Here is a 19,778-nt window from a genome sequence, read left to right on the forward strand (position 1 = left end):
TAATTTCAATTAGTACGCAAAAAAAAGGTATTAAATATTAGAGTCCATTATCTGAAAGACATACAGAGATACCGAGGCAAAAATAACGATCCAGTACATCTAGATTTGAGATGACATCGCTGGAAACAGTGAAAATTCAAAACAATAATGCACTACGTTTGAGATATGGTCGTGTTATATATCACTGAGTTTATGACATCGACTATTCACTGCTCTCTGAACAAGTTGATGGCTTGTTTCACATCGATGGACCAAAGTTTATTCCATGTAAACCGAGGGAGAAAAAAAAAAAAAACATGGCCCCTAAGATTCATATTACAGTAAAACTAGTTTGTTCATAACTAAAACGTCCTGTACCAGAACATCGCATTCACACCCACTCTCTTGCATTCACCACACACACACACACACACACACACACACACACACACACACACACACACACACACAAAGGGTAATAAAACACATCCTGTCCTGCACACACTGTGTTGTGTAATAAGTTGCCTCAGAGTGTTTGCTGTACCCTTCACCTCCAACTTTTACACACACACATACACACACACACCTCTTTAGTACAACTGTTATAGAATATCAGTACAATATAGATAATATTGATATATGAGAATTGTACCACACAGGCATATGACTACAGTACCATGTCTTTAGAAGTTGAAAATCCTTTACTTCTAGTGCACTCTGGGAGATGCAGTCTTTAGTTTTTATTTTTATTTATTTATTTTTTTTGGCTGATTCGCTTGGGAACAGTATTAGGCCTCTCCAGGTGAAGTAGTGTTTTCTACTACAGTCAGAATCTCCTCTCCTACTAGCTTCTTCTGGCATAGTAGCGTAAGACTTGGGTTTAGAAAAATAAGACGACGGGTCGGCTCAGAGAGCAAGAGGTGGCGGGACGCCGCTCTGCGGGGCGCACAGGCTGAGGGCAGAGGAGGGCGGGGCGAGGAGACACTTGTTGGGAGCGCTGAACTCTGCATTTCAAAAATAAGCTCATCTGTCTGTGGCTCTCTCCGGTTTAAGGCAGTCCAGGGGAAGCTGAGTGAGGCAACATCTGTGGGGGGGGGGGGGGGTCTCTGCTGGCCCTGTGTGTGCAAGGAATCGTGGGTATTGAGGGGGCAGAGTGAAAAGGCGATTTCTCTCTTCTGTGCCCGCTGCGATCCTCCTCTGGCCTGCGCGGCACCCTGCTGAGCGGGTGGCCGCCGCTCCCTCTTTGAAGCAGCGCCCTGTGCTGCGGGGAGAGCTGCCGGGTCACTTCCTCTCCGGCTGGGTGTTGTTGAACAGCATGCTGAACTTGCGGAGCTGCTCGCTGGCCGACTGGCTTTCCTCCTGCAGCCGCTGGTTGTTCTCTCGCAGGTTGGCCATCTCTGCCAGCAGCACAACCTTGTCCTTCTTCTCCTGCCGAGAGGAGACCAAGAGAAGGAGGGAAGAAGGAGAAACCAGTGTCACTGTGCAATCTCATGTTCATTTTTTCACAGGGTTCCTGTTCTGTCGAGTGTGCAATCTCCTGGCTTTCCCATGACTAACATTTTGAATTTCTAAGACTTAGAAAAATGCTTTTTCCCCTCCTTTACTGAAATTTTAATCACTCAGATTCAGGTGTTTTTTTAAAGGTTCAGTTTTCAAAACTGACTGAAGGGTTGATTGCAGTGCAGACCAAGTAAACTCAACCATCAAATTTCTTGCTTATTTCATGTTTTTTTTTGTCAGTTGAGTCTAACTCAATCAACCCTCCTCAATTTTGAATACTGCACTTTTAAAATTTATTTTTCTGTGGGGGAAGACAACATTGTAAAATAAATATCCTTTTTGGTAAATAATCAGCTACTGATTCTTTGAAACTGAGGCTGAGAAAATCCCATTATATTTCGTAACTTGGCCCAAGAATTCATTAATTTCCCCGGCTTTCCCTGTCTGGAAGGCACTTTTCATCAAAAAAAGGAAATAAGTGAATTTAAGAAGCTGAGAGGTCAAAAAGGATAAGAGGCAGGCATCCTGCTACTTGGGAACACACTGTGATAATAAATAGTATAAATGGATTTGTCCCAGGATAGAGGCTGCATGCCATTCCCTTTTCAAAGCTTTCCTGTCTCTCTGCTTTCAACTTGATAAAAAACAATAAAAAAAGCAGATTCTCACTTTCTCCAGATCATTGTTCAGCTGTTTCAGCATCACCTCCAGGTGGTGGAGTCTTCCTGACAGATCGTTGGGCACTTCATCACTGTAAACACACACAACACACTTTCAGTTTCCATAAAGCCAAACAATACAACTCTCTAAAAACACACCCAAACACGCCATCAAGCATACAGAGAAGAAAGGTTTAACAGGTGCATGTGTGTATATGCAGGCATGGCTGTGTGGGTGTGGGTGTGGGTGTGTGTGTGACTGAAAGAGTGAAGAGGGAGTGCAGATGCTCAAAAGGTGCTTGAACTTTCGAGACAAAAGCCCAGTGGTTTCAGTGATATTGTTCTCTAGCCGCTCCCTGGCAAAGAAACTGGCACAAACATGCCACTGTTGACTCTAGCAACAAGGCACTGGGGAGTAATCAAGTGAAGGTTTGCATTTCAAAACCTGACATACTGTGAGCGACCACTGGGTGGCAGCATTGACAAAGCTTCTAACAGGACACAGGCAGGTCTAACAATACGAGTCCTGAGAGGAGCTGTACTCCTAAAATCCTCTTGACTCTGCCATGAAGCCTGAACGGTTCATTCGTGCTCCTGCTCCTGTATGTTTTTCAGGTGGCGTCCTACCCGCTGAAGGTGGGCGTGGTGCGCGGCGTCTGAGGAGTGTGGAAGTGGACTGGACTGATGACCGGCCTCATGTCTGGACTGCCACCCTGAGGCTCCGTCAGTGAGAACAGGGACACTGCTCTTTGCACTGGGAGGGAGACAGAAACACACACACACACACACACAGTGTTACCCTCATAAATGCTGCATAGATGGTTCTTGTTCGTCAGTCTGGCGTCTCCTGGGATACATCACACAATAACACCCTGCCACAAGGAGACCAGCTTGGCTTCAGTAACGACTGAGGCCAGGGATCAAGTGTTGGCCTGGGTGTAGTGTGTTTGGCTGTGCTGTGAGGGGCTTTGTGGGAGCGGGGGGACACTTGGGACAGGACAGAAACCGGCTGGGGAGGAGAGAAGGGGACTGTCTATTAAAGACTGAAGTACACCCAGATCCCTCTTGCTTTCCCAGGAGTGTCATGTGACGAGAGAGAGAGAGAGAAAGAGAGAAAGAGAGAGAGGGAGAGAGAGAGAGAGAGGAGATCATAGTGCAAAGTATCAGCCTCACAACACACATCAGACCCTCCAGGATTTTGTGGCTGTGCAACGTTATAAAGTAATTTCAAGCTTGACATTTTGTCCAACTTTCACAACTTATCTCTATAAAACAGTCAAAACGGCATGACTGTCATTACACTTTCCAGCACTTATGTTACGATTTTGTTTTTTGTTTTTTTACATATTTATAATGTTTTGTTCAACCTAATCCCAAATATATCCACATATTATGGTTAATCCTATCACGCCCCTATAAAACTCGCTGCATTTGGCATTGTTTTGGATTGACTTTTAGTAAAGCATTTCAAGTCAATCACACTTCACAACTCTTACTGGAATTGCATAGTTGAAATTATAGAATGGCTATTACGTCATCTGACAACTCCATGACACTCAACTTTTTTCCTCATGTTTTTCTTTTAAAACATGAATATTAAAAGAGCGACCCAATGTTTACTTTTCATGCATTTAATTTACAGCCAGCAGAGGGAGACAAATTATACAGAACAGCAGAGTCGTTCATTTTGTTAAATTTGCTATCTTCAGCCATTCCCACAAACATACCGTAAAAGAGCAGAACAAATCTCAAAATGCAATGCAGTATTTGAGAAAATGTGCTGCTAATTCAAGCATTTTTGGTTCCAGCAATGACCAAAACATCACAGTTCCCCAGCAGTTCATACTCTACGAGTGTCAAGGCCTTGAATGCCTCCCAGGACGAACACCAGCACTTTACCACAGTAATCAATGCAAACAGCACCTGACACCTCACCTGCCACCTGATGTTGCACTACGTACCCTGTACTTTTTATTTACTTTTTATTTGTTGAAGTGGAGGAGAGGTTATGTCCTTAGGCATGTTGTTGTACTTTTCCTAGAGTATGTTGTGTGGAAGTTGTGCTAGTTGTCCTTTCTTTATCATTGAAGTTGGTATGGCAATAAAGAATTGAATCTTGAATCTTGACTTAAAAATCCACAAAATCCCGGAAGTACTGCCATGTATCACTGAGATGTTACATTTGGGATTAGAGCCCAAGCAGAGCACATCCAGTTCTCTCCTCAAGTGTCTGGTGCAGCCAGACTTGCACCCTCACCTTCGTAGGCTTTAGCGGCGTTGACCAGACTGGACCACTCCAGTCCACAGGCGGTGTCAGGGAGGGGCATCAGCCCGGGGTCCAGCCTCCTCAGGGGGGGAACCTTGTCCCTCACCTCTGTAAGGGACAGCTCAGACGCAGACAGAGGGACTGGAAGACAGAAGTGGAGAAGGGATCATTGCAATGATTTTAAGTCTTTTTCCAAGAGGATGAACCTATTTGTGAAGTGCAGGGCACATCATTTGACATCTCCTGCACTATGTGATGTCAAGGAAGGGAAAAAAAAACAGTTTTCCTTTTTGCATAGTTTCTCACCATCACAGTATATTTCAGCTGATCTTAAAGGACCAGTTATTTTGCATGTTTCACGCAAAATCTATAAAATGTATATATTTGTACGTATATGTATACACCTTTACCTTACCTTTATATATCTTTTCATGAAACAAGCAGTCATACCCATATGGAAATGTCATATATGGCCCTATATCAAGAGTCATTTGCCATATATGCTACATCTAAAGCGATACATTATTGTCACATTCATACATACTGCAGATATATGAAACGTATAGGTCTATAACACAGAATTACAGATTGTAATTTTTTGGGCATTTTGCTTTATTTGACAGTCACAGTAGAGAGAGAGAGAGAGAGAGAGAACTGCCTGGGGTTGGATCTGAACCCAGAATGCTGCCATCAAGACTCAGCCTTAACAAGTGGTATGTGCTCTTACCAGGAGAGCTATCAGGGCGACCTCATAACACAGGTTAGCTGTGGAAGCTACAAATAACTTCTGTGGTTGTCAGTAGTCACATTTAAAATCTTGATAGTGAGGGATGTTAATGCTGGCAGTACAAGGGCTGCTGAAAAAATACAGATGACCTCTGTAACTCCACCAAAAAAATCAAACTTGGCAGCCAAAATGTTAAAAACAGGTTTCCTCAAGGAATCGATCTTGGCAGCAAAACACCACGGTGGAACAAATCCTCGTTCCATCATGCCTGAAACTGTACAAACAAGAACCAGTGCAACTCACCCTTCTTGCCCTGCATGTGGCTGGAGTGGTTGGCAGAGACGGCGTGTCTGCGTGTGGGCAGCGTGCAGGTGAACAGCAGGTCAGTGGGGGTGGTCGGATTCTCAGAGTTGGCAAAGCTGGCATCTCTGCGCCCGCTGCACAGTGACTCATCTGAGAAGGTTCGCTGCAAGGTGCGTCTGGGAGACTGTGGTGAGAGACGTTGCGTGTACATGTTCATCAATGAAAGACTGGTGATTTAATCTAAATTATTTCTGTGAGTGTGTGTGTGAGTAAGGCTGAGAAATTTTATCAATTCTGCGATATATATCGATATTTTGTTTCCCCAGAAAGTAACGATTTTTCAGCCGCGAGTATCGATACATTAAGCCTCATTCAAATCAAGGTCAGCCAGCCGCTAGTGTCCATGTAGAGCATTTCTAGCAAGTTACCCGTCTAGATACTCTCTTTACACAGACGCCGACGTCTTTCTCTCCCTGTTTACTCAGTCAGAGCTAAGAGATTCAGGAGAGAGGCAGCGAATATAAATCCAGCACCTTCAATCCATGTCAGCAGCGCACTGACATAGATTGTGTAACAAAGTGAAGAGCTGCCACTCCGCTCTATTTTCATTGGCTAACAGCAGCACACTGGCTTAGCTTGTCCATTTAGAGAGGTGGTATCACTTCGGCTTATTTTTCAATCTCTGTTATCACATGCATACCACTGCTCATTCATTGGTAGCTGAATTGTTAGGTCTGTTTGATAAGTAATTTACATTTTTAAAACAATAATAGTAATAATTTAACATATTGTTAAATCATTGGAGTCAAGCCAAACTAATTTTCTCATCACATCTTTGATTCATTTTGTCCAGCACTTGCAAACTGTAGACTCTCTGTCCAGTCAGAGCCATATATTGTGTAATTGATTGATGCTTTCAGTTTTCAGTTCAATTAATTCAATCCAAGTCAATGGGACACTCACAAGATGTCACCAAAATCACTCTGTCCCTTTAAAATCTTTCAGAAAATGATGTAGGTGTATCGAATCGTATCGTTGGCCGAATATCGTGATATATATTGTATCGTGAGCTGAATATTGTGTATCGTATCGTATCGTGAGATTAGTGTATGTCTGAGTGTGTGTGTTCCTCACTGGATCTCTCGGCGGTGTCTCTCCGGGGTTGTCCATGATAATAAGCTTCTTTAGGTCGTCTTCAATTGTGCTCTTGTACGTCCGTCGTGGGGAGCGCAGGTCCCTCAGCGAGGCTCGGAGCCGAGGCTGTCCAAACACATTCTTACAGTTCACGTCGACCTGCCTGAAGAAACAAGACATGAGCACCGAGGTCAAAATGGATGAAGCTACCATTATCACGTTCCTCCATCTTCTCTGGTTCCTGTCTCTGTCTTGGCGAGGCTGTACCGTTGGCATTTCAATACAACAAATCTCTTCAAATCAACAAACTCTTTTTACAGGCTTTTGTTTCTACCATTTTTTTTAAATTTGTTTTTGTCCTGGTCAGGAGGTACTTGGCTGAAAAAATATTTCAAAGGGGGTACATAAGTGAAAAAAGTTTGAGAACCACTCATCTATTCAGTCAATCAGTCAAAACTTGCTCCTAATAAACTTATTTTTGGTGATCACATGCATACGGTGTAGAGATGTTATTTCTATTTTTCTGGATATGATTTAAGACAAAACATTGAACGGACTACAGAATATTGAGGATGTCACTGGTGAACAAAACAAGATACAACAAAGAAAATGAACATTTTATCAGAGGTGACACATGAAGCAAGATCCATGTGATGGCTAGATTAGTTCAACAAGAATCCATTTTATGAGAAGGCACTGAATCAGAGTCGAAAACTTTAAGCTCCTGGTTTTAAACTTACTTCTTGCTGCTGCTGCTGCTGTCAGAGCTGGATATTGTGGTTGTGTTTGAGGGTGATGGGCTGTTGTCTTCCGGTTGCCACACAGCCTGTCTGCTCTTTCCGTAAAAGGCCTTGGGGGCGGAGCTGGACAGAGGGGCGGAGCCTTGCTGAGCTGAGGTGGGTGTGGTTGTGGAGGCCCGGACAGGCCGGGCTTTCTCTGCAGTGGGAGTCTTGTAACCCTGCGGTGTGTAGCAGGCCCTGAGACGACAGACGCCACAAGCAGATGTGTAAGGGGTTAATGCATCCAGTGCAGTGATGTAGCGTTGATAACATAACCGCTGTATAATTAAATGGAAGACAGCCGTCCCACAAATATAACATTTTGGCAGCCCGCAGACATTTTGCACGCAAGATTAACCTCTCTGCTCTGCCGTTTCCTCTTTTATCGGGCACTGAAGACAGGAGTATGTAATAAAATACCACATGTTCATATACATCTAGGATATGCAGTATTACACAGCAGATGGTGTATTAACTACTGACAGTTACTACCAGCATCATCTATCAATTCATTTAAGTGCCTTGGTACACACAACACATAACAGCTGACATTTCCTTTATCCACTGACCCAATTTTTCCAAGTGCATCCAAAAAGTAATTCAACTAAAACATCTGAGGTATCCAACTCACCTCTATTTTATCACACAAAGTGTATTATGGCCACCCAATAATGTAAAACATCTCAAAGGTATGCACACATTTATCTGATCTTTAAATCAGTAATAGTTCGACACTTTGTGAGGAGGGAAACCGTCTGTGCAACATCAGCTCACACACACTCAGCTCACACTCTAAAAAAATTGTGTAAAAAGAATCTTATTTGCCAATTTCATGGTATTGTTTTACCTGAAATAGCACAAGTGCCATTAATGTGGAAATTTGATGCTTTCCCTTTGAGAAACTATCCCTCTGTTTGTCAGCAGAATAAACAATTGTAGAAATCAAACCACTTCCTGGTATGAATGACGACAAATGTGTATGTATAGGTGGTTTATATTTAAAATGAGGCTTATTTGATATTTTGTGATTAGAGCAGCCTGTCTATGTGCTTCACTCTGGAAACTGTGTGAAAGAGAGAGAGCAGAAACAGAGAGTTTGCTTTGGTGGCTGGCGAGAGCAATAGCAATAAGAGTTAATATTTGTAATGTCTCACTGATCTTCTACATGCAGGATGTTTTTCGTCAGCCTACGTGGACAAGCTGAGCTGAAAGTGGGGGACCTGGTCTGTGTGCACAGGTGTATGAGTAATAGGAGCTAGACTGAAACAGAAGGAGGGAGTGAGAGACTGCCACTTTGACTCTTGGCTTGTACTTTCTGTCTGCCATAAAATTTGCCATCTGGCATTGAAAATACTTCCTAACTTTCACATTAAACATGTTTTTTTAATTCATCATAATAATACAGAATTTACATTAGCACCAACTGTAGTGTGAATGTTTGCTAGATGCCTCTATTTTACATATGATGCCCAGCAACAAAGAGGTGATGCTAAGCATGTGGACAGGAGTCATGACAGCTGACACAGCATGCAGTGTGCGCCACTAAAACAGCCACAACAGATTACATGAACCTTAAAAATCACACGAGACATCAGACAGAATTTAAACTTCTTTACTGGGCCTTTAGTATCTTTTCCTCTTTCTGCTGTCTTTCATTTTCACTCTGATTTACTGGGTCCAGCATGCAGCTGGAGAGTGTCAGTGTCTCTTACCTGGGTTTGAAAACGTCTGTTTTCTCAGCGCTGGAGCCGGGGGGCGGGAATGTCTTGGTCCTGTATCCTTTGTTCTGATTGGCTGACGCCGGTATTACGGGTGACGACTCTCGTCTCCTTGCTTCTCCGCTGCCGCTCCTTCCCACCGTCAGTTCCTGCAGGCCGCTGTAAGTCGCAGAGGAGTGCATGGGCTTGTGGGGCTGACTGTTGGACACGTTTCCATGGCGAGTGTGGTTGTAGTGGGTCGGGGCGTCGATGCCGCTGTCGCTGGAACCCCCCTTGTTGAGAAAGTCATGGTCGGGGTCGACCGGGTCGCCAAGGCAACCGCCGCTGCCACCGCCGCCTCCTCTCTCTCCTCCAGGTGCTCCATCAAACCAGCGCTCATCACTGTGGCTGCTGGAGGCATTGCTGGACAGCGTGTTGCTGCTGGAGTGGCTGGAGTACTGAGTCTCACCCTGTGCAGAGTCAAAAAAACAGCCAGAGAGGAGGACAAACAGGACAGGATGAGGCGGGAGGTGAGAGATGGTGCATGTGATCATGTGAAAGAAGCAACAATTTCAGGAATATGCCTGCTCAGCACTGAGCGCAGTGTAGGAGAGTTTACAGATGAGCCAAGTCTGACCTTTGAGTGTCGGTTTGGAGAGTCCTTCCCTGGGACGTCCTGTCTGGTTGGCCTCCTCTGCCCCCCTCCTCCACCCATCCCCCGAGACGACGACACTGGGACATGCCACAGCGGTTCTGGACAGAAAATACACACACAGACACAAACAGGATTAAAGCAAATTACACTGGACCTCCATGGTTGGCAAAGAGGATTAAATACTTATAGCACATATGAATAATGACCCTCTCCCCCAGTAAACACACTTATCAACAGCGACATCTTGGATATTATTGGAAATGGAAACATGTCAACCTTAAAGCAAAGCAAGTAAACACTACTGCTGATACTTCTGCACATTTATTAGTTAGTAAGAACAAGGCTTGCAGTTTAATGTAGATGTACCTGTTTTGCAGCGCTCCATGGTGCTGTCCTGGCTGGTGAAGCCAGAGGAAGACTCTCCGCTGGAGGTGATGTCCAGAGTGAGATGGGGCTCGAAGGGCAGCAGGGAGCGCGGTGCTGTCCCATACCTATAGACAAAACACAGGAGGAGGAAGGGTATGTGATTTATGATCATATGAACACTCAACTGTAGTGACACACGGGAACAAAGGGAGGATTAAGTTAAAGCAGAGATGATTCAGAGGGCAGAGCAGGACAGCACAACTCTGACTCATTTCCTCTATTTGCAGTGCTGCACCCCCCTGTACCTCCCCTCCCTACATCAGGAGACAAGTGCCAGAGCCTATTCACTCCAATGGAGGAAGACACACCTGAGTACAGATTCTGCACTAATTCTTATGTCCCCTAGGAACTGAAGAGAATATTGGACATGTTTTCCACAAGCCACTTATTTTTCAAACACTCTGACATCAAACTGGTATTTTTCAGATCAACAAGTCAGGAGGAAAGTGAGTTTGTTTGTAACCTGCGCTGTTTCAGCTAACCACTATCTGCTGGCACTCCCTGCTGCAGAGACATCCCCGGGCAACAGAAAAAAAAAAAAAAAGAAAAAGGCAAAAGGCCAACCACACTCTCACTTTTGAGACCAGAGGTGTCAACCATTTTCATACCACTGCCACTTGTAAAGCATTATCTTTCTTTATTAGAGCATCTGTGTTTAAAGCAAACTCAAAAACGAGCACAGTACTTAATTATATCAAATGGTCAGGCCCGAAACCTGTAATATTGGAATGTGATTGAGCAGATGAAGAGATTTTCTTGTTTCTTTTGTTTTTCCTCTGCTTCTGAATGGCGGTTGACTAAAACGTGTTCCTCAGGTTGGGTGGGATGTTATCAACCCCCACACACAGTCGAGACGAGCCACCCACACAACAGATCCCTCCTCTAGCAGAGTGTGTGTTCATACATGTCTACCTAAAACCCACAACAGAATATTATTCAGCGTTTGTTATGAACCCATATAATCCTCCTCTTGTGCACAAACGGTTGTTATACATAACGTCGGACATGTATACTCAAGATCAATGGAGTGACTGAGAGGAGCTCAAGGCCACGTGGGACACACACACACACACACACACACACACACACACACACACACACACCTTTCAGGTGAAGGTTTGTAGCGTACGAAAGGGCCCGGTGTGATTCCAGGGGGTCCCATGGTGGACAGGCCCACAAGGCCAGAGGAAGGGGAGGAGAAACTGGCCGAGGGGTTCCTGTAGGGCACCACTCTGTCGCCCCCTGCAGGAGACAGGCTGTAGTGGTTCTCTGGGTAACTCACCGGCCTGGGGGAGAGCGGACCGAATAGTTAACAAACAGAAACACAAACAGATCAGTGTGGCAAGCAGATGCTGCCAGACTCTCACAATTAAGTCCAAAGTCTTTCTTTTCAGCCACCATCTTTGGTAACATGCACCTAAAAACACAGAGTGTCCTGTGTCTTACCTCTTGGAGTTGAGGTGCTGAGGCTCCCTGTAGGGAATAGGGACCAGTGCCTTGTGTGAGCGGGGCAGCGGAGGAAGCGGGGGGCCCATGGGGGTCCAGCGCTGTGGGTTGGGGGCAGCGTGGAGCCCTGGAGTGATGGGTGGGCTGTCCCATCGCCAGGCTGGGGGACGAGGGGAGGGCCGGTAGCCTGCTGCCAAAGGCTCCGGCTCCGGCTTCTGCTCCATGGTCTTCATCTCATACTCCTCTGTGCAGCCCCTGGAGAGAGACACATAGATGAAGGCCTGCTGGGACAAAGTAGGGTGCACCAATACCAGCACTGGGGCTGATACCAGGCCAAGTGCGCCGACACCAAAAGATATGAGACCACAGACTGTGAGACACGATCCTGTACAGACTGAGGACTCAGGGTTAAGTGTTCCAACAGTATTAAAATACATAAATGTCAGCAATTTGGTAGCACTTCACCATGAACAACTAATCTACAGAATGCATGATTTGCACTCTGAGGAGATGTAGGCAGAATCTGAAATTGTGTAACACCAGCAACCTAAGCAAACACTTTAAAAAATCATCATGGGAAGCAATATGAAAGCTTTAAGTCAGCTACAGCTGCCAGGAAGACCAGCCATCAACAAATAACTATACAGCACTATCCTGGGACTGTTGTGTCATGTTCATGTTGCAGTTACTGTGCATCAAAAACACTGAAAAATACAACTGATTCCTGCTTACTGCAAAATTATTTTGCCTTTTCCAGGGTATTTTGTCTTCTGCAGTCACAGATATTGTGATGTATCATCGCTGACCGTTGAACAATATATGGCAGAATTGCCTGAATCGTGATACCAATGTAATCATGGATAAAATATCGCGACAGCATTGTATTTCCAGTATGAGTACATAAGCTAAAAATATTAGCATACATATAAATACAACCAGGAGCCCAGTAGTGCTTGGGGTTGTTAGGAAATCTCAACAAGTGAACCAAATGCTTCCGATGATACCCCCCCACTCCTCCTCTTTCTTGCACACACACCCCTCATCCTCAGTTTGTTGCTCAGATGCGAGTCAGTGTGAAACACGGAGGAGAGGCAGCAGCGTCTCCTCTGAAGAGCTGAACTGCAGCTGAACCTGAACTGTGCTTGCCACCGAGTTCAAAGCATCAAACCTGCTTACTGCTCTTTCCTCAGTGTCCTCTCCATTATCATGCTCTCGAAACACACTTTGTGCATGCTCTCTCTCTCTTTCTCACACACACACAGACACACAGGCTTAAACACAGTGCAGATATTTAAGCAAGTGCGCTAATGAGCTCCCCTGACACCCAAGCAAAGAGAAACAGAGGAGAGGAAACAGATTATTGGAACATCAGGACTCCACCTTGCCTACTGTGAGACTGAGGTCAGCTGTGTGTGTGTGTGTGTGTGTGTCTGTGTGTGTATGTGTGTGCATACGAAAACCAGCAATGACCCAGTTATTACTTAAGCATGAACTGGTAGACAACAGCGCAGTTATAACCCTCTAATCCCATCAAAGAGATTCTTACTCAAGGTTTTCACATATGTGCATGTATCTTTCGTGTGTGTGTGTGTGTGTGTGTGTGTGTGTGTGTGTCTGCATGTACACGTGCCATAGTTAAAGTCAATTCACATTGAATTTAGTCATTTCAAGAAGTGGCTTTTCTCCAGAAATTCATATATGCATAATTCATCTACCAGTGAATTCTTAAATCAGAGATGTTCTGAAAATACTGAAAGTGAAAACATTATTCACATTTTGAAATGAACCGTGAGCAGTGAACTAGCCTTGACCCTTGTGTATGTGTACTGTGTTTTTGCGTGTGTGAGCGTGTATGGGTGTGTGACACTGTCCACCACGTGTATCCAGGGTACAAGGGATGTCACGAACCACTACAGCTAACAGCCTGTCAGACAACGAAATTAAACCCCATGTGAGGAAAAGAGCCCTCAAATGAAGATGAGCTGGCAGTTATGCTCATCAATTATAGAGCCATCCACGCAGTGCCCTCCTGGGGGGGTGGAGGAGGCTGGGGGGGGCTGAGGGGGGCTGATCTGTCTTTACTGATCAACCCAGGGTGGACACAAGCAAATAACTCACACCAAAACATGACAGGCAAAATAAATCTGCATGTGCTAACAGAAGCCACCGGCTGAAACACCAAATCCAGTAAATACATCTTTTACACATCATCATTATTTTATGCCGCAAGTCTATTACCGGAGGTGAGGAGACATCAAATATGCATGGAGGGCGTACTTAAGACAAGGCAATCTACCTAAATGCTGACAGGAAGCAAGAGAGAGAGAGAGAAACAGATGAGAAAAGGGGGTAACAAATTGGGAAGGAAGAGTGTGGCATGAAGGAAACGAGGTGAAATAAGGTAGACGATCCAGTGAAAACAAAAACCTACATAAACTAACAACACAGCAGAGGCCGGAGGCAAGAGGAGAAACGGATTGGCAAATGTGAGTGTGTGTGTGTGTGTGTGTGTGTGTGTGTGTGCGGGTGGGTGGGTGTTTGTGTGTGTGTGTGTGTGTGACCTGGATTAATCCAAGTGCATGGCCACACTAAGCCCTCCATCCAGCTATAGGAGCACAAACACAACATCACATGAAAAGTGCAGAGAAAGGTAAACACAACAAGAGGACACACACACACACACCAACAGATTTTAAACAAGGAAATATGAATACGGGTAGAAAACGAATTTTAGTACGCTGGACAGAGTATTATGATGATGAAAATGGCACACAATGCTGACAATAAATAAATAAACAAATAAATATATAGATATAGATAAAGATATATATACAGACAGACAGATTGACCTAATACCTTAACATATTGACGATATTGTTGTGAGGACTACCGGTGCTTTCAGAAGATATTTACACACAAGAGATTTTTCATTCATTTCATTTCATTCACTAGCAATATGATATGACAACCAAGCAGGTCGAGGCAAATGAACAGAACAGATAGAGGCTCAGAAAATTGCATCATTTTACTGTAAATCAGGAAAAAGGAGAAGAAAAACAATGATGTCATATCATATCAGTGTTTTTTCCATATTACAATATTTGAACCGCAGACAATATCTAGTTTCATATCGCAATGTTCATATAATATTGATACACTGTCTAGCCCTCACACACACACACACACACACACACACACACACACAGGTCTATCACCTTATTGAGTCAATTAATGCCCATATTCTTAGATCACATAAAAGGAGTGTGTGCTCTGAGCTCAAACACACACACACACACACACACACACACACACACACACACACACAGAATGAGCGAGCACCGACCTTAGAGCGAGCAAATCCTGTGCTCACATGGAGAGGTTCTTCCATCACACTGGCTGAGATGGCACAACTGGAGCTCAACCAACTAAGCCACACACACACACACACACACACACACACACAGAGCCACACACTCTTTAACGCACTGAGAACATCAGTCACACCCCTCTCTCCGCTCTATCCATCTATCTTTTTCCCTCTTGTGCACAGCAGAGGCAGAGTGAGAGAGAAAAGGAAAGAGACGTGCAACTTCCCTCTCTCTCTCTCTCTCTCTCTCTCCCTCTCTCTCTCTCTCTCCCACCCACTTCGCCTCTCACTCTCGGTAGTGTTTAGACACGTCCTCTTCACCAAACGATTCTACGCCTCTCCAGCTGAACACACCCATGCCTTTCTCCTCTTTCCTGCTCTCTTCCCTCTTTGAGTCCTTTTTTTTTTCATTCGTGCAGGGAGTGCATTTTTAATTAATCGCTTCCATTTATTTATTTATTTTTCCTCCCTTCTTTCTGCAGATTCAAGGCCTTAATCTCATGCAATCTGTTTGCCTGGCACACAACAGTGAGTGAGTCACAGCGAGAGAGAGAGAGAGAGAGAGAGAGAGAGAGAGAGAGAGAGAGAGAGAGAGAGAGAGAGAGAGAGAGAGGGAGGGAGAAAAAGGGAGGGAGGGAGGAAGAGGAGTGGGGGGCAAAAGGAAGAGAGAGAGAGAGAAGGAAAGGGAAAGAGTGAAATACAAGACTCTAATTATCAGCTGCTCCAATGCCACAGTAGAGAGTGTGTGTATTAGTGTGTGTTGGTTGTGTGTGTGTGTGTGTGTGTGTGTGTATGTGTGTGTGTGTGTGTGTGTGTGTGTGTGTGTGTGTGTGTGTGTGTATCAAAGGGATTTAACTTGGTGTAATTAAACTGCCTCAAACATTAAAGAAATCTAACCACAGTGCAATCACACAGCCAACCACAATTACTGTATTTAGGAGCCCTGATACTCAGTCACACACACACACACACACACACACACACACACTATAGTCACAGTGTCTGTGGTTGTATGTTCACCAACGTAACCGTTCTATAACGCCACATCAGTGTCTCGTAAGGCCTCGTTATTCAGTTTTAGTCAAATCCTTGTTTCAAGGATGAAAGGCTAAAAAAAGGATGACGGCAGGAAAAAGAAATTAAATGGGGCCGGGGGAGGAAGGGAGAGAGCGACAGAACGCTGCGAGATAAGCTATGAAGAACAGAAGGAGACTAAGAATGACAGATTTTGTTAATTCATGTAAAACAAATGCTTCTTTTTTCTTTCCATCTCCACCCCTCATCTCTCTGACTTTCTCTCTCGGCCGCTCGCAGGGAATCACACGACTGAACCACACATCTCTCTCTTTCTCTTTTCGCTCGCTTCCCTCTTTTCACACACTCCCACACAGAATCCTCTCAGAACATTGGAGTCTGGCCACCATCTCACTCGTACTTTTTGTGTGTTTGAGTGAGAGCGTCCTGTACTCGCTCCAGCTCCCTCCTGCACTCTTCGCTTCTGCCTTGTTTGCTGGCCAGCGCTCAACTACCTCCAGGTATCGCAGCTACCGCCTCAACATCTGCACTCACCGCAAACAGCGGCACAATGGCCATTTAGGAATGAATCACTCACACTGCTCTTTGTGCAGAACACATCTACTCCAACACACGCCCACACACTCCCACACACCTGCGGGGGCCCCCCTCTTCGTACGGAGGAATGATGACAACTTTGACCGTGACCGACGTCCTCAGCAGGTCAATCATCTGCTCGTGAGTCAGTGTCACCGCGGCAACCTTGCAGATCTCCACCAATCGGCTGCCCTGCCTCAGCCCTGCCTGCCAGGCAAAGCCGTACTCCTCCACCTGCGTTGAGGAAACCACAAAAAAGTCTTTGAAACTGGCCTTCAAACAAACAGCAAGTACATATTGTGCAGCCAAGATTCTGTACACATGAGCTCCAGTATTGGAATAGTTTATTTATTAGGACACGCTGCAGCAGATGGCCATCTGACGGTACCTCAGCCACGGTGCCATCCAGGCGAACGTGGAAGCCCAGCTGTCCCAGTCCGTTCCTCCTCAGGGTCATATCCACCGTCTCACAGCCCACTGTCAGCGACTGGCCAAGGAGGGAAACGAGGATGAGAGGTTATCAGAAGGATGAAGAGCGGTGGATCTGAAATATTTCTGTCTGATGAACACATTTATCATCATCATTTCATGTTTATGAGAATTAACTATTTCTTTAAATATGAAAGACATCAAACAGCCTGAAATGAAAAAGCATTTAATTGGGAAGTTCACCATTCAGTAGATCTATATCTGCAACTGTGTCTAATTCTTGAATTTGAAATGCTCAAATTCTCATGTATCTGAACAGTATCAGGTGACGACTTCAGCCACTGCTTTGGGAGCTTTATGAGCCTTAAGTACGCAGTACAGTATGTGGTACTGCTAGACAGATGGACTCATTTTTTCCATCTCTGGTAGATTAAAAGAAAACTGTGTGGGATAGTGCTGCTAACCGGTGGCCGTTTGACCGGTTGTTGACCGTTTGAACTTTAACTGAATAATTTTGTCGGCTAAGGCAGAGCCCGTCTACGACTAGAGATTCTATTAAGGCCGAACGTGTCATTGCCGACACAAATGCGCATGTCATATTGTAAATACCGTAACGTCCGTAAAGTTTGCTCTATCAAAACAATTCCAACTGTTCCTGAAAGCTAAGAAGTTGCTCATGAACCCACATACAGTTTAATACGGTGAACATGGCGACGGGACGCTCTGCCGGGCTTAGATTACGTCATCACGCACAGAGCTCAGCTCGGTAGAGACAGACCGGAGAAACGAGCAAAGCTTATGGTGATCACGTATAGTTTTGAACAAAGTATGTCATGCAAGTCTGCAAGAGTCATAAAACCACCAAACAGACTCATCGAGGAATCTGGAGACAATATTTTTCCCGAGGAGAGAGAGATTTCTTCTACACCACGGTAAGCAACATGCATAAATTACATAATGTTTGTAGGATATCATGTAGGCTATGTACAATATTTGACTTTGGGCTGAATGGTGTTCCATATTATCTTATGTCTGAATTGATTTTGGGCCTGCTGAGGGGACATCCGTGGTACAGAACGGACATGGTCGCGTTCTTGACTGTCTGTAAACTTTACAGACAGTCAAATAATATTCTTGGTTAACTGAAATAAACCGATTAATGAGGCCCGGTGGTCGACCAAGAAAATTTTCCATTTTTGCCATCCCCAGTGTGGGAATATCCACTTCTCAGGATGTAAATAATCAAAATTTGCCATGATTAAGTCAATATGAAATGTGTTTAATGGCCACCATGTGCATGCAATTGTGCCTTTTCATTCAAAAGATTCAACTTTGATAATGTGGTGGCATATTAAACAAATATGCTAAAGCATAAAATATGTTAAAATACATTTAATGGGCCTGTAATGTAGTTGGTTATCCTACGAGCTCCCGGTTAACAGTTCTTGCGACTTTTACAGAATGAACATATTTGCTGCAAGGTAGAGTGGAAAATTACTGTGTTAATTTTCAGGTTTCCGGATGCTTGGGAAACCTGTCTAGTAATAAAAAAATAATAATTTCAGCAGTAGAAGTCCCTCAGGCCTCAAAGCTTCACAGCAGATGTAAGCGCACCAGTTGGTCAAATGTTAGACAGGTGTTACATTAACATGAAGTCTATGAAGGCAGAGTCACAGATAATGAAGACACAACTGTCATAAATCACATATTAACAGAAACATAATGACTTGCTGAATTTTGACTCTAAGGTCTTTTGAAGGTCTTGTAGGTGCCCCCTTACAGGGTTTTATTTTGTGAGTTGGTATATGGGTTTGAGTGTAGCACACATTGGTCTTTCAGTGTTGACAAAAAGGTTTATATGGTGCTTAGTGCTCATTTGTCCCGATGGCCAGTGGCCTTTTAAAGAAAGAAATGTGATTTTTTTTGTGTGCACTAACTGCCTTTTGAAATATCTCAATGAGTTTTTTATGTTGTAATTATTTATTGTTTGCCTGATGGTTGTTTGGTAGTGATGGCAGTATAACAAATTGGCCCTCGGAGATAATAAAGACATCTTTGCTCCTTGAAGGTGCACATCCACACACATCTAAATAATCATTTTTCAGCTGAAATTCCCAAGACCCCAAAGGGAAAACAGCGTCTCATCCATCTTAAGTTGAATTTGGTCCAATCCCTGCAAGTTGTACTCTCTCACCTTTAACCTCTGTACCACCTCCCTGATGTCCTGGGCGCAGCCCTCTGGCACCTGCACCGCGATGTGGTCTCCTCTGCCATAGAAGATCTTCAGCGCCAGCCGCTCCGGCGTCCAGCCGATCACATCAGCACAGAAACAGTTAAACACGACCTCTTTGGTGGAGCAGTCTATCAGGACGACGTATTCAGCTGACAAACCCAGTGCACAGGGGATCTCTGCCCCACCCCCGCTGAAGTCCTGGGCCAGCACCCTCCAGGCTACGGCCCCCGCCGCTCCCAACTCCGCTCCCTCTCTTGCCTTTGAGCGCTCACGTTTTTTCGACGCGAGGGAGATGAGGTTGTTGAGTTTTCCTGCAGAGTCGAGCGGCGTGCTGCTGACACAGTTTTCAGCGAGGTCACGCAGGTATTCCTGCCTCGTCCGTGTCGCCATGGTGTGGAACTTCTCTGACTTGTGTGCTGCGGTCTCTGCGTTGATGACTTTGGCCAGCAGGAAGTTGCGAAAGGTTTCCGGGTCACGGAAGGTGACACCGCTGGGGATAGGTGGGCCGAAAGGGGGAACGTCCTTCATTCGTGTCACAGCAACACTGAAAGTTAAGGAGTGGAAGTG

The 19,778-nt window shown here is 44.8% G+C and overlaps 1 protein-coding gene across 2 annotated transcripts in view; it reads right to left on the reverse strand.

Moving 5' to 3' along the window:
- Nucleotides 1-427: 427 nt before the first annotated feature.
- The window catches only part of sipa1l3 (signal-induced proliferation-associated 1 like 3), a 79,092-nt gene continuing 59,741 nt past the window's right edge, over nucleotides 428-19,778 (reverse strand). For both annotated transcript variants that reach the window (XM_030067796.1, XM_030067797.1), the window contains 15 exons: nucleotides 19,173-19,755; nucleotides 16,938-17,036; nucleotides 16,608-16,783; nucleotides 11,572-11,826; nucleotides 11,229-11,411; nucleotides 10,066-10,190; nucleotides 9,682-9,797; nucleotides 9,060-9,514; nucleotides 7,309-7,545; nucleotides 6,569-6,731; nucleotides 5,435-5,618; nucleotides 4,396-4,545; nucleotides 2,766-2,892; nucleotides 2,149-2,230; nucleotides 428-1,407 (listed from right to left, as the gene is read on the reverse strand). In XM_030067796.1, coding sequence (XP_029923656.1) covers nucleotides 1,261-1,407; nucleotides 2,149-2,230; nucleotides 2,766-2,892; nucleotides 4,396-4,545; nucleotides 5,435-5,618; nucleotides 6,569-6,731; nucleotides 7,309-7,545; nucleotides 9,060-9,514; nucleotides 9,682-9,797; nucleotides 10,066-10,190; nucleotides 11,229-11,411; nucleotides 11,572-11,826; nucleotides 16,608-16,783; nucleotides 16,938-17,036; nucleotides 19,173-19,755 — 3,082 coding nt within the window. In that variant the 3' untranslated portion in view covers nucleotides 428-1,260. The remainder of the gene's footprint in view (nucleotides 1,408-2,148; nucleotides 2,231-2,765; nucleotides 2,893-4,395; nucleotides 4,546-5,434; nucleotides 5,619-6,568; nucleotides 6,732-7,308; nucleotides 7,546-9,059; nucleotides 9,515-9,681; nucleotides 9,798-10,065; nucleotides 10,191-11,228; nucleotides 11,412-11,571; nucleotides 11,827-16,607; nucleotides 16,784-16,937; nucleotides 17,037-19,172; nucleotides 19,756-19,778) is intronic.

Source organism: Myripristis murdjan, chromosome 13 (genome assembly GCF_902150065.1).
Source record: "Myripristis murdjan chromosome 13, fMyrMur1.1, whole genome shotgun sequence".
NCBI classification, from domain to species: Eukaryota; Metazoa; Chordata; class Actinopteri; order Holocentriformes; family Holocentridae; genus Myripristis; species Myripristis murdjan.